The sequence below is a fragment of the Chaetodon auriga genome, chromosome 17, assembly GCF_051107435.1.
Source record: "Chaetodon auriga isolate fChaAug3 chromosome 17, fChaAug3.hap1, whole genome shotgun sequence".
In the NCBI taxonomy this organism is placed as follows: Eukaryota; Metazoa; Chordata; class Actinopteri; order Chaetodontiformes; family Chaetodontidae; genus Chaetodon; species Chaetodon auriga.
Window position 1 is genome coordinate 22,485,511 of NC_135090.1, and position 14,823 is coordinate 22,500,333.

The window sequence follows — 14,823 nt, forward strand, 5'->3', positions numbered from 1 at the left end:
GCTGTGATGAAGGACAGCTGTCAGTCCTGCAGCGTTCAGCTCTCAGGACTATAAAGTGTCCCAGAGCACTGGAGCATGGTGCTGCTGATGCAAAGTGGCTCTCTATGGAAATGCTCTGACTGCCTCCAGCAGGGACTCGGATCACTCTGAAGATGCAGCTGATCAACGGATCAATCACTCGATCAGAGGATTGATCAGGAATGTGCTCATCTTCATCTGCATGTGGACATTTTGCAAATTCACTGCCACACAAATCAACACACACAGTTAAGAAAAAATATAATGACATTAAAAATAAGATAAGATAAGATAAGATAAGATTTTATTAATTCCCTGTCGGGGAAATTGGGAAATTATTAGAAATTCTTTACATTTGGCAGGATTCATTGTTCATATTCATTAATAAATGAATATTATTGTAGATGTTGAACAGGTTGAAAATCCTCCACACTCACAGTTTCTGAATAAGTTTAAAACACTTTAATCTTTTCTTCATGTATCCTGTTCATCTTTGATCCGTCTGTCCCCGGCGTGGGATCAATAAAGTTTCATCGTATCTTGAATTATGAATGTGTTTGCTGGTTTGTTTGTGTCGCCGTCAGCGCGTCTCTGCTCTCAGAGGTTTTTGTACGGCGGCTCAGTCACTTTGTATCACTGTGGTGGACTTTTGGTGGAGGAACCAGACTGGAGCTTGGAGGTAAGTCTCTGCACCAACACTGAATGAAAGCAGTGTTTTAAATTCAGGTTTTGGGTGTTAATGACGGACAAATCTGTCTTTTTTTGAATAGTTGTGATTTTGTTTGATTTCTCCAGGTTTGTCATGCAGAATAACTCAGAGCAGCTTTCCTGCACATTTCTTTGATTTTTCCTGTCGGACTGAAATTTGAACAAAAGCATAAAATTCATTTTCTAAGTTTTTGAAAACTAGATTTAAGCTTTCAACAAGAAAAACGTTTGTCATTCTGAATCGAAATTCACTTTGTTCAAGTCAAATAGAGTGAAGACAATCTGACCTCTTCATCGTTTCATGTTGTTTGAAATCGTTTGTCTGCATGAAGAACTTTTGATTATCGTCGCTTCATTTCTGTATTTGTTTGTTTCCAGTTAATACTTTAGAGTCTCTTCGGCTTTGACGGTTTTGTTGAACATTTTGCTGAATCTGCTTCATTTGTTTCCGCTGTAGTTTGATATATTTCGTCCTGTTCGATGATGCTCTGATGTGCATGAGAGGTTTCTCAAAGGGAAGTGAAACGACGTGCGAGCGAGCAACTGATGGAGCAGAAAACCATCTGACAGAAACTCCTTAAAGGACAGAATCAGCTCTCGCACAGGAAACGTGTCCAAGCGTCTGGTGTTTGATTGACAGCTGTCCTCTAAGCTGATTGTTGTCTTCTAGGTGACGTCCGTCCCACCCTGACGGTGCTGCCCCCCTCCACAGAGGAGCTGCAGCAGGGGAAGGCCACGCTCATCTGTCTGGCCAACAAGGGCTCCCCCTCAGACTGGAGTCTGTCCTGGAAGGTGGACGGCAGCAGCAGCAGCAGGAGGAGCAGCTGGGAGGAGAGCAGGAGCCCCGGGGTGCTGCAGAAGGACGGCCACTACAGCTGGAGCAGCACCCTGAGGCTCCCTGCAGACCAGTGGAGGAAGGTGGGCTCTGTGACCTGTGAGGCCACCCAGGGCTCCCAGACTCCCCTCTCAGAGACACTGAGGAGAGACCAGTGCTCCCAGTCCTGACCTGACTGTCTGGGACTCTGCTGCTGGGCCTCCTCAGCTCCTGCTCTCACTCTGCAGCTGTCTTTCAGATCACGTTTTAAAGTGTCATTGTTTGTCACTTGCAGTAACGCTGAAATCTTGTGTACGTTAAAACAATAAAGAACATTCTAATAAAATTCAACTCAGCTGTGTGACAACAGAATATTCATTAAATCAACACTTCCAGCGCTCATCACAGGCGTACAACCATAACACTGGCTGTTCTTCATGTTCAAGTCTGTGCATTTGTGTACTGGTGCTGCCCACTTGTGGGATTAACATGGTACTACACATGTTTTTCAGGTAACATCCATGTTGGCTCTTTCCTCACACTTCCATCCAGAGCGAGCAGAAAAGGCATCAGTGTCTCACACTTGCAGTCATGCTACTTGTGTTTGCTTGGAAGCGTATCCAACAGAACATGGCCGCAGAGACAAACAGCTGCTGGTACTGACTGTCAGGCCTCATGAGGTGTGGACAGGTGTTTCACTCGTCCACAAAACATAAATTCAACTCAGAAATCAACACAAACAGTGATGTGTTATGTAAAGATGATCAAATAAAATGCAAATCAATGTTCAGGTGGTTTATGTGATTGCGTTTCGTGATTTGGAGCTTTACAGTGCTTCACCGAGACGACTCTCTGTTTGTCAAATACTCTGCAGGTCAGCTCACCCGAAGTACTCTGTACACTGAAGCACTGTTTGGAAGGTGCAATATAAAATAAATCAAGTGGTTCATCCTCATCTGAATCAATAAATGTGTTCATTTATTACAGAGGCGTGATTATGATTCATGGTTAGAAGCTGAGGTCGTGAACTTGATCCACCTCTTTATGAATAAAGCTGCTTGTGTGTGCGTGTGTGAGTTGTCTGTGTGTGTGTGTGTGTGTGTGTGTGTGTGTGTGTGTGTGTGTGTGAGTTGTCTGTGTGTGTGTTGTCTGTGTGTGTGTGTGTGTGTGTGTGTGTGTGTGTGTGAGAGAGAGAGTTGTCTGTGTGTGTGTGTGTGTGTGTTGTGTGTGTGTGTGTGTGTGTGTGTGTGTGTGTGTTGTCTGTGTGTGTGTGTGTGTGTGTGTGTGTGTGTGTGTGTGTGTGTTGTCTGTGTGTGTGTGTGTGTGTGTGTGTGTGTGTGTGAGAGAGAGTTGTCTGTGTGTGTGTGTGTGTGTGTGTTGTCTGTGTGTGTGTGTGTGTGTGTGTGTGTGTGTGTGTGTGTGTGTGTGTGTGTGTGTGTGTGTGCCCTCAGTGACGTGTAGCTTCCAGCTGCAGCTGTCAGTTGAGCTTCCTTTCAGTCTGACTGAAGGAGGTTTTTGTACGGCTCTTTCTCGCTGTGTGAACGTGTACTGATTGAAGTAATACTGTGCGCCCTCACAGAAGTAAACTCCTGCATCTTCAGCCTGAACTCCACTGATGGTCAGAGTGAAGTCAGTCCTTGATCCGCTGCCTATAAAACGGTTTGGGGTCCCTGATGCTCGATAGGTACCAGTGTGAATGAGCATTCTGGGAGCTTCTCCGGCTCTCTGATGGTACCAGGTTAAACGGAGACTATCCCAAACAAGGACACTATGACTGGTCCTGCAGCTGATGGTGACGGAGCCTCCCGGAGCAGAGCTCACTGCTGCAGGCTGAGTCACTGTGAACTGACCTCTGGACTCTGAGGACACACACACACAAACATAAAGCAGCGTCACTGTTTGGTCTTCTTCATTTCAGACGGACGGATGTTCGTAGAGGACTTTGAGTCTCTGGACTTTACCTGTGAAGCAGCAGCAGAGGAGAGTCCAGATGAGGACGCAGGTCAGAGTCATGTTTTTGACGAGGAGGGTTTCTGTGTCTTCTGCTGTGATGAAGGACAGCTGTCAGTCCTCCAGCGTTCAGCTCTCAGGACTATAAAGTGTCCCAGAGCACTGGAGCATGGTGCTGCTGATGCAAAGTGGCTCTCTATGGAAATGCTCTGACTGCCTCCAGCAGGGACTCAGATCACTCTGAAGATGCAGCTGATCAACGGATCAATCACTCGATCAGAGGATTGATCAGGAATGTGCTCATCTTCATCTGCATGTGGCTTTGTCCGTCTGTCCGAGTCGTCTGTTTTGTAAATCATCTGAAATTCATTACCAATCAACATCAGTGTCTCATTTCAACACTTTCATCACTCGTCAAGGTGTCGTTAAGATCAACATGTGTCTCTGAGGCTGAAACTGTAACTTCTAACGTTTTGAAGCACTCACACGTTTTGCTCTTGACCTCATTACTGTGAATGTTTGAGTGAGTTTTTGTACAGCGGCTCAGTGAGTTTGCATCACCGTGGTTCACGTTTGGTGGAGGAACCAGACTGGATGTTAACTGTGAGTACATTTGACCCCTTTAAAAAAGCACGAATGTAGATTTTTTAGTTTCAGTTCACAGCCGTAGATATTTCTGCTGTGTTTTAAGTGTTAACTGGAATTAAATGTAAATCTCGTGCTTCTTGAATGTATGAAATAAAGTCCTCAGACTAACATATTCTTCAGATTAACAGGTTTGACTTGATGTTTCTTAAAGATTTTCGTGTCACACAATAACTTCAATCATCCCTGTTATGTGGAGCCAACATGCAGCATCAGTGAGTTTGATCTGAGGAGTTTTCATTCATTAGCATCAGATCAGCAGTTACAATATTACGATACTGTAAAACAACCTGAGGAAACACATTTGTCCAACTTTTAAAACTCAGACTTTGTAGTTTGCTGTTGAAACATTAGAGGAACGATCTTTAACTTTAACTTTAAAACCGAAACCTGACCGTTTTCATGGTCCATCAGTGATGCCTGTCTGTTGCCAGGCATCACTGATGTTCCTGAGCTCAGAAAGGGAAGCGAAACACTGGAGTCCAGTTTCATGTGATCTAAGCAACATCAACAGAGCCAGTGGTCTCCTCCACTGCAGCCAGGTGGACGGAGTTTTGTTTACCTCGTATTTATCTCACCTTCTGCAGTGGGTCGAGTCGCCCCCACCCTGACGGTGCTGCCCCCCTCCAGAGAGGAGCTGCAGCAGGGGAAGGCCACGCTCATCTGTCTGGCCAACAAGGGCTTCCCCTCGGACTGGAGTCTGTCCTGGAAGGTGGACGGCAGCAGCAGGAGGAGCAGCTGGGAGCAGAGCGGGAGCAGGATGCTGCAGAAGGATGGTCACTACAGCTGGAGCAGCACCCTGAGGCTCCCTGCAGACCAGTGGAGGAAGGTGTGCTCTGTGACCTGTGAGGCCACCCAGGGCTCCCAGACTCCCCTCTCACAGACACTGAGGAGATACCAGTGCTCCCAGTCCTGACCTGACTCTCTGGGACTCTGCTGCTGGTTCTCCCCTGCTCCTGCTCTCAGTGTGCGCTCTGTAACACTCTCTCAATCTCTCGAATGCTTGTTTTAATGTTTCAAGATTTCAAAATAATAAAAATGTCTCTAAATCAGCTGTTTCCATTGGATTTGTATTCATGCATCATTACACCTGTTCAAAAACATGAGAAAAAGGAAATGTGCAATGTCACCATGAGAGCAAGAATATCGATTTTTGTTTTACTAGATTATCTTTAATTCTCTTATAGCTGGTCAAATATTCTGCTATAGTTGTCAGTTTTAACTGCTGTGATCACTGAAGTCTAATTTTGATGATTCATATGTAACAAGGCCTTGATCAGTTCTGAGAAATTGTCCGAAAACGTAAGATTTTACTCCAACAATATTAAAATTTCAAAGTAATGATTCACCAAAGACTTTATGTGTTATGTCAGTGGTCAGGTGTGTGTGTGTGTGTGTGTGTGTGTGTGTGTGTGTGTGTGTGTGTGTGTGTGGTCGTACATAACTCACACAATGTGTCCACACAGTCATATTTCAGGTGAAGACTTGGGTTAACGTCATGTTAAGGTTAGTTTTGGGGTTATTGATTCACTCCAGGTCGTCCTGTTCGATGATGCTCTGATGTGCATGAGAGGTTTCTCAAAGGGAAGTGAAACGATGTGCGAGCGAGCGACTGATGGAGCAGAAAACCATCTGACAGAAACCCCTTAAAGGACAGAATCAGCTCTCACACAGGAAACGTGTCCAGATGTCTGCTGTTTTATTGACAGCTGTGGTCCCTGTCCTCTAACATGATGACTGTCTCTTAGGTGATGTCCGTCCCACCATGATGGTGCTGCCCTCTTCTGGAGAGGAGCTGCAGCAGGGGAAGATCACCAAGGGGTCCCCTCAGACCAGGCTCTGTCCTTCACTGTGAGGGAAACGATCCGGACTCACTGCAGCTCACACGTTAGCGTCAGTGTGCAGGATTAGCTGATTCACAAGCTGCTCGTCCTTCATGACGTGACATTTCAGAGGGTTGTTTTTCTTTCTTGGCGTCCCTGATAGAAAAGTTTAAGTGAACCCCAGCGTGAACTGAGACAGCTCTGCTCATGGCTCAGTCTGACGGTGGCCCCCAGTGGACAGAAACTGCATGAACTACAGAGATGATTCAGCTTATGTTCAGTCTTTAAGTATTTGTAAGTAGTAAGTAGTAAGTATTTGTAAGTATTTGTAAGTGAATGTGTTTTTATTTCCACAAGACACGTGATTATGTGAGATGTCCATGCAAAGTTAAAAAGATCAGACCTCCCTCCCTCTGTCTCCTCTCTGTTGGTGTCTCTCCCTGCAGGGCGTGGATGATGGGTTGGACTCGGTCTCCTCCTCCCTGAGCGCAGGTGCACTCAATCATTCAATCAAGACTCACCTGGCCGCAGTATATCAGCCCCGGCTCTCCACTCGGCATTTGTTTAATCATTTGTCCGTCTTTGTAGTAAGACAGAGAAACTCTTCAGTATTTTGGATCTTGTTGTCCCTCGCCTGTCTTCCTCACTCTTGTTTTTCCCTGTGTATGTGCCCAGGTGCCCCGCCCTCACCTGTCCCCGTCCATGCCTGTCCTTATCAAATTGGATCATTTTTCCTCTCTGCAGCGTCAGATAGTGGAAACCTTCAGGTTTCTGGGATCCACAATCTGACACAGACTCACAGAATCTGCACAGTCTGCATCCGGAGCTGCTGATCCAGCTCCAGACTGCAATGATCCAGTCTGCTTTCTGTACGTCCATGACTGTCTGGTTAGGATCAGCCAAACCAAACCATCTCCTCCCCTCTGGTGAATGCTTTTCATACACACATACATATATATATATATATGTGTATGAAAAACAAGAAAAAAACCATGCGCTCCACATAATAACAAGAAGCAGGTGTGCCAAGTTTGAGTGTGTTCATCTCTGTGTGTGTTTGTGTGTGTGTACACACCTGTGCCTGCATGGGAAGCTCATTTCAGCCTCGGGATCAGGTCCTCTCCGTCCTCATCCTCTGCCATATTTCCATCAAATATATAGCCATAGAGACCAAAGTCATCTTCAGCCCCAGGCTGTAAGCATGTTTATCTCTGCTGTGAAGTTGGGCATTTTAATGTGGGGTCTATGGGGACTGACTGGCTTTCACTTCACGCTTCATTTTGGAGGTCGCCGGTCGATGAAAACATTTTAGGCTGTTTCTCACTAACAGTCACAGGCTGGTTCATCCCCCTTTGATGATAAAATGTGTTTGTTGGTGGTGAGAGGCTGAGAAGGTAGACTGCTTTGCAGCAGTCAGTTCAGCCTCTGTTCAGTGTGACTGAGTGAGGTTTTTGTACGACTCTTTTTGACTGTGTGTATGCGTTATGGCTGCTGCTGTCATGTGCACTCTGACAGAAATAAACTCCTGCATCTTCAGTCTGAACCCCACTGATGGTCAGAGTGAAGTCAGAGTTTAAGTCAGTGCCTGTAAATCGATCTGGAGTCCCTGGCATTCGTCTGACAGCATCAAAAATGAGCAGTTTTGGGGCTTCTCCAGGTCTCTGATGGTACCAGGCTAAATACTTGTAGCCTCCATAGGTGTAAACACTTGGATTGGTCCTGCAGCTGATGGTGACGGAGCCTCCCAGAGCAGAGCTCACTGCTGCAGGCTGAGTCACTGTGATCTGACCGCTGGACTCTGAGGACACACACACACAAACATAAAGCAGCGTCACCGTTTGGTCGGCTTCATTTCAGATGGACGGATGTTCGTAGAGGACTTTGAGTCTCTGGACTTTACCTGTGAAGCAGCAGCAGAGGAGAGTCCAGATGAGGATGCAGGTCAGAGTCATGTTTTTGACCAGGAGGGTTTCTGTGTCTTCTGCTGTGATGAAGGACAGCTGTCAGTCCTCCAGCGTTCAGCTCTCAGGACTATAAAGTGTCCCAGAGCACTGGAGCATGGTGCTGCTGATGCAAAGTGGCTCTCTATGGAAATGCTCTGACTGCCTCCAGCAGGGACTCGGATCACTCTGAAGATGCAGCTGATCAACGGATCAATCACTCGATCAGAGGATTGATCAGGAATGTGCTAATTTTTATTTGCATGTGGCTTTGGTCAAATTTCAGTGTTGTCTGTTGTGTAAATTCTCTGTGTTTAAGTCAGAGAGCTGCGTCTGTCCACACTCAGAGGTTTTTGTACTGCGGCTCGGGGAGTTTGTATCACTGTGGTACTCGTTCAGTGGAGGAACCACACTCGAAGTTAACTGTAAGTACATTTGACTGCTTCAAGAACCCAAATTTTATATTTATTCTGTTTGACTTCATAACTGTAGACGTCGCTGCTTTATTTTAGCCGATCATTGGAAATAAATGTAATTCCAGAATGCATGACATGAACTCGTCAGAAGAAAACATTCTTCAGTTTAACATCGTGTTTCACTGGAATTCAAATTCATTTCAACTGAAAAGAGCCTTTGAAATTTTTTTATTTCAGCCCAAGTGTACTTGATTTCTCCAAAAACTGATTTTTTTTCCACATTGTCACACAAGAAGAACTCCAGTCACCACTTCTGAACCATGAGAGGGTTTGATTTGATGAGTTTTGATCCATAAATACATCGTTAACAATGTTGATTTTAATCAAATTAAACTCACACATCAGGTTTTTTTCTGATTTAGAAAGAAATCTTAAAGATACAGTAAAATAACGTGAACCAGAGGAAATAAGTTCATCTGTTTAAAAACGTGTGCTTTGCTGTTTCAACATGACCACGGAGGAACGACACGCCGTTTTTAACTTTTTATGTTTAGCACTGAAACCTGACTGCTGTCATGGTCCATCAGTGATGCCCGTCTGTTGCCATGGTTACTGAGCTCAGAGAGGGAAGTGAAACCAGTAAGACCAGTTTTCACGCAATCTAAGAAACACCGACGGAACAAGACGCCTCCTCCACTGCAGCCAGGTGGACGGAGTTTTGTTTACCTCGTATTTATCTCACCTTCTGCAGTGGGTCGAGTCGCCCCCACCCTGACGGTGCTGCCCCCCTCCACAGAGGACCTGGAGCAGGGGAAGGCCACGCTCATGTGTCTGGCCAACAAGGGCTTCCCCTCGGACTGGAGTCTGTCCTGGAAGGTGGACGGCAGCAGCAGGAGGAGCAGCAGCAGCTGGGAGGAGAGCAGGAGCCGCGGGGTGCTGAGGAGGGACGGCCACTACAGCTGGAGCAGCACCCTGAGCCTCCCTGCAGACCAGTGGAGGAAGGTGGGCTCTGTGACCTGTGAGGCCACCCAGGGCTCCCAGACTCCCCTCTCACAGACACTGAGGAGAAACCAGTGCTCCCAGTCCTGACTCAATGGGACTGTGCTGCTGGTTCTCCTCTGCTCCTGCTCTCAGTGTGCGCTCTGTCTCTCTCTCTTTGTCTTCAGATCGCCTTTTTGACTGCTTGCAGGAATGCTGATATCCTCTGTGTGTTGAAACAATAAAGAACATGATCATGATAAACGTCAGATCACTTGTGTCCATGTTTGATGATCTTATCATCCTGATAATGATCAATGAATAGTTTGATTTATGAGCAAATATCTGTAAAACTAAAGACATTCCCACCAGCAACACTTGTATTCTGTTGCATGCTAATTGGTAAATGTTAGCATGTCGACACTCTAAAGTAAATGGTGAACATGCTAATTGTTAGCATGTTAGCATTGTGAGCTGTTCAGGGACTGCAGATTAAAAGATTAAAATGTACTGTCTGTTTAATATTGAAAACAAAATGTTAGCATGCTAACATTAGCATTGAGATCAAAGTATAAATATATCTATAGATATCAGATCCAACCAGATCAATATCCTGTTTCCTCCCATTGTTCAAACTCAGACTTTTGAGAATTATAAAGGTTTATATTATTATTATTATTATTATTGTTATTATTATTATTATTATTATTATTATTATTATTATTATTATTATTATTATTATTATTATCATCATATTGATAGATAGATAGATAGATAGATAGATTTTATTTAACCTTTATTTAACCAGATAAAAACCCATTGAGATCAGGATCTCTTTCACAAGGGTGTCTGTAGCATATGTCATAAGAGCATAGATAGATAGATAGATAGATAGATAGATAGATAGATTGATTGATAGATAAAACCATGTCTCATGTCATTTGCTTGCAAATCACTTTATGTTTTCATGTCATATACAGTTATTTACATAAATCCATGTATAAAACATTTGTCTCTCATCCTCTCTAGTATGATTTTAATGTTTCTCCACGTCCAATGAGAATTATCTGCTGCCTCCGTCGGCCAATCGAGACCGTCCTCGATCATTTATTCAAAACCCTGAAATGACATATTGTTTTTTTTGACAAGCAGCCGTTTCATAGAGCTGCAGAGCCTCTTAGTGACGAGTTCAGGGCGAACAGACGCAACAAACCGTGTGACGTTTAACAAAGGAGATCTCTGCTTACACATCTATCCTCCTGACAGTAAAGGTGTAATCAATAATTCCAAACCATAATCAAGTCCTTTTAGCAGAAAACACTGCGGTTTGGGAAGACTGTCTCCTAGAAATGACATTTCTGGGGCATATTCATGTCGAATAATGTGCAACTATTTTGATAATTTAGCATTTAGTGTTGTGTAATTACTTTGGAGGACCAATCAGTCTCTTCCTTCTCCCTCCTCCCTCCTGTCTGCTCTCACTTCTGCTCCTGTCCGTCCTTGTTGATGACGTTTTTGAAGAGCGTGAGCAGCGGCCTCTGGTTGCGCTCGGCCCAGCTCTTCATGAAGCCGCCGTAGCGTTTGCTGGCCGGCGGGCCGCTCCAGCGGAAGTGCTTCATCTTGTAGGTGCTGTCTTTCTTCTCATGGACGTCATCCGGGAGCTGCTCCTGCTCCTCTTCCACCACCTCCTGCGCCTTCTCCTCATCCTCTGCTGCTGTCACCTTGCTGGCAAGCTCTCGCCTCCTCATCTCTCCGGGGAAAACCTCGGCCGACTCCTCCTCCTCCACGCTGTTGGAGGTGTAGACTTTGATCGGGCGGCGCTTTCGCCCGACAGGCTTCCCCCAGCGGAAATGCTCCATGGAGTAGGAGCGCTTGGCCTGAGGAGAGGAAGGGGAGGGTAAAAGAGAGAAGGGAGGCAGAGACTCAGGGCCTGATGGAGGAGGAGGTTGGAGGTGGGCATCGCCCAGAATGGCGGGCATCTCGACAGGGAGGTCGGAGTGACAGAGCTGGATACACTCCTGCAGGAGCGAACACAGAAGGTCAATCAGAATATTTACTGCAATGAGTGAACGGAGGACAGAAGAAGGAGAATGAAAGGCTTAAAGCAACAAACTGAGGACATTTCAGTCCTCCACAGGACTGTCTGTGGGCTGGGACCCGCTTTCAGAGTAAAACTAATTCAATACTGCAACACTGAAACCATCAGAAGAGATTTTTTTCATATCCAGAATGAATCCAATGGAGGGCCACTTGGTGGTCGAGGGCGTAAGGCGCCAAACGTGAACCACAGCGCCGCTCTTTGAGAGCTCTCCTCTCATTTCCTGTCATCTCTGTGCCGTCAGCTCTGCATTAAGGGCCTCAAATATCCTGAAAAAACATCAATCAAATGTTTTCCAGGGCCATTAGCGGCACCAAAAGCCAATGCAAGCCTCATTTAGCTGCTATAGTTCATATTTTCAGATTAATAAAAGGTCAGTGTGTAATGTGAAAGTGTCATTCAGCAGCTAAAGAGTCAGATGTTTCCCTCAGGAGTTGACGGAGACCAGAATCACGCAGAGCACATGAAGCAGAGGCTGAAGGCTCGAAGCTGTATGACATAAATGAGACGTTATCATGAGCAGCACACGAGGGTATCTTTTAACTTTGGACAGAGACTGGCTGCTTCATCCTGCGTCCAGTCTTTATGCTAAGCTAGGCTAACAAAATGCTGACTCCAGCTCCAATAATGGTGGTTACGCCCAAATCTCATCCATAGTTTTCTCTTATTCTTCACATTGGAGTTGTATTATTGTAGTTAATCCTGTGTGTGTGTGTGTGTGTGTGTGTGTGTGTGTGTGTGTGTGTGTGTGTGTGTGTGTGCTCACAGAGTTGACCTCCTGACAGGTGGGATGTTCCAAGCACTGACTGACAGCTCCTGCGGTCACGCCCACCACCACCACAGCCACCAATAACCACACAGGACGCATTCCCCTGCCGACCAATCAGAGACAGCAACACATGCACAAAGGCATTTTTATCAGCGTGATCTGCTGCAGACATTACAAAATAAAAGCACCTGACACGACAGACAGTCAGATTCAATTCAACTGAATTCATTTGGTTTTAATTTGTATTTCCAAAGCAAAGTGATGGTTTTAAAAGACATAAATGTAAACAAGTTCATCCACAATAAGAATAAACCCATACAATTAATAATATAAAATCTAATCCAAAAAATAAAATATGACGTATTATCACATGTTAAGATAAGATAAAATAAAGGGAAAATTCACAATCTACCAGAGGAAGTAAAAACTCTGCTTTTCTTGAACTGCAAATATGTGTATCATTATTATTATTATTAGTAGTAGTAGTAGTAGTAGTAGTAGTAGTAGTGATATTAAAAGTTACAGATTAACTTCATTAATATTTATCCAAACATCATTATTCTTGTTCATTGTTACTTAACTGCCTCGTTTATTTTGTTCTGGTGTGTTGTTGTTATTATTGTGTTGTTTTCTATTAGTGTTGACTGATTTTATGATAACGTATTTTTAAACAATTTGATATATTTAATCTACAACATATAAAATCAGCAAACACGACAACAACAACACCTGCAAATAAAAATAATAAATACAGTGGTGATTACGTTAGTATTAACCTATATAATATGCATCTATTTGATGTTACAGATATTTTTTATTTGAGAAAGAATTAAAATGAAGAGTTTAAGACAGAAATCTTAAAAGTGAAAGTGCGTGAAGAGATGATGAAGAAACTCACCGCGCTGTCCCGTCTCTGTCTGTCTGCTGTCTTCTTGTCGTTTGGCTGTTGGACAGAGAGTTCTGCTGTTCCCTTCCACTTGTGTCCCTCCAGCCAACCAGATGATTTTATATCTTGTCAGCCAAGGACACACACACACACACACACACACACACACACACACACACACACACACACTTGCTCAGATGATGTCGTCATTACCTAAAGTCTCCCATCATTCTCTCATTCATGCTTGTAAACACAGACTGCTACATGAAAATGGACAATCAATTAAATATCATCCCTGTCTTCCACCCACCCAACCACACACACACACACACACACACACACACACACACACACACACACACACACACGATGAGCTGCCACATAAAGCCTCTGTGAGGCTGTAAAGAAAAACAACACGTTACAAAGATCAAACTTGTGGTTTGAAAAGATGATTTCCAGTTTTACTTATCAAATGAAAACCGCTGTGGTCCAGACTGAAGCATCTCAACACCGACGGGCTGCAGTGAAATTCATGGTCCCCAGAGGGTGAATCCTACAGACTTTGGTGATCCCTTTACTTTTCATCTAGCGCCACCATGAGGTTGATATTTGTGGTTTTGAGAAACTTTTACCATGAAATTTGGTTCAGAGACTCGTGTTCCCCTCAGGACGAATTCAGCATCATCAGGTCAGAATACCCACTGCTTCAGTTTATGATGATGATGATGATTATTATTATTATTATATTACAGTCCCTACTCCCTCAGCTGTACTACTTGACTGTGTTTAGTACTAATTGGCAAACATTAGCATGCTAACACAGTTCATTAAGATGGTTAGCATGAACCTGCTAAACATCAACATACAGGCATTTTCATTGTGATCATGCTCGTGTTAGCATTTAGCTCAAAGTCTGACTGTGCTGCTGGCATGCAGACTCAGCCCTGATAAAATAAATTTTAATATGTAGTTGTTTAATTTTATTGGTCTTTCTTCACCTTGGGACTATGTTTACACTGTCAGTGTTTCCTGTTTGTGTGCGGCACCCAGGACAAACCACACCGTCCTTCGACTTGTTAGCAAGAAGAGTGAGGACAAAAACGTAATCACACACAACAGACAGAAGCATGTTAATCTTCCATCACCACCTTACTGATCATGTAGCTGAGCGTTAAATGTCAGTCGACATATTGAACAGATTAACACCGAACTGACATGTTGTCACGGGGGGAAGGGGGATTCAGACCTGTGGGTCAGAGTCTACAGTCACACCTGCTGCACAGCATCTTTCCATCGTCTGAGCCCTCAGTGTGACTAATGATGGATCTGAAGGGGATTGATGTGTTTAATGGACCACCGGGGAAAAGGTTAGTGAGGACGAACCACCAGGAGTCTCTCGGCAGAATGGAAGGACCTGTCCAAAAAGTTTTGGAAGTTACTAAAACAGACAATTGGTGACTGGTCGAATGTGTTGAGGTGCGAAAGTAGACGAGGCTTTATTCTTCTCAAAACTGCTTTGGTCTCTTTTATGTTGTGTTTGCTTCAGCCTTAAAGCTCTACGTACAGCAGGAACCTCTCTGTAAGGCCCCACATCCACAAAGAACCTTTAAGTTCAACATCCAACATGAACTTCTGTTTGAGTTGAGCTTTAAGGCTGAACTTTTTCCAGACCACGTCACCATATCGTCCTGCAAAGAGCTGCTGTGGCACATCAAAAACTCATGTGTCTGTTACACAAATGAAGCCTCCTGGTTCGTTCTAGGCACGCCTGTCCTTGA

General features: G+C 44.5%; 1 protein-coding gene, 2 pseudogenes and 1 gene segment (V, D, J or C); 3 read left to right on the forward strand and 1 right to left on the reverse strand.

Moving 5' to 3' along the window:
- Positions 1-75: 75 nt before the first annotated feature.
- On the forward strand, positions 76-1,731 carry LOC143335295 (Ig kappa-b4 chain C region pseudogene; annotated as a pseudogene).
- Positions 1,732-3,466: 1,735 nt separating this feature from the next.
- Positions 3,467-5,101, forward strand: LOC143335296 (Ig kappa-b4 chain C region-like). The segment is given in 3 exon segments: positions 3,467-3,542; positions 4,019-4,093; positions 4,723-5,101. Coding segments are annotated over 3 exon segments (480 nt in total).
- Positions 5,102-8,919: 3,818 nt separating this feature from the next.
- LOC143335297 (Ig kappa-b4 chain C region pseudogene) lies at positions 8,920-9,403 on the forward strand (annotated as a pseudogene).
- Positions 9,404-10,235: 832 nt separating this feature from the next.
- Positions 10,236-13,132, reverse strand: LOC143335211 (pro-opiomelanocortin-like). Of its 2 annotated transcripts, none has more exons than XM_076754470.1 (3): positions 13,058-13,132; positions 12,157-12,262; positions 10,236-11,169 (listed from the first exon to the last, which is right to left on the reverse strand). In XM_076754470.1, the coding sequence occupies exons 2-3, from the start codon at positions 12,256-12,258 to the stop codon at positions 10,771-10,773; spliced, it is 501 nt and encodes a 166-aa protein (XP_076610585.1). In that variant the 5' UTR covers positions 12,259-12,262; positions 13,058-13,132; the 3' UTR covers positions 10,236-10,770. The 2 variants fall into 2 exon arrangements, with proteins under 2 accessions (XP_076610585.1, XP_076610584.1); XM_076754469.1 differs by having other exon boundaries at positions 10,236-11,310.
- Between the last annotated feature and the right edge of the window lie 1,691 nt (positions 13,133-14,823).

Excerpts from the sequence above, each read along its gene's own strand:
- LOC143335211 (XM_076754469.1), bottom strand. The coding sequence starts at position 12,258 with ATGCGTCCTGTGTGGTTATTGGTGGCTGTGGTGGTGGTGGGCGTGACC. Across the intron at positions 11,311-12,156 it reads CCTGTCAGGAGGTCAACTCT|GAGTGTATCCAGCTCTGTCA; the intron begins GTGAGCACACAC and ends TCGCTCCTGCAG.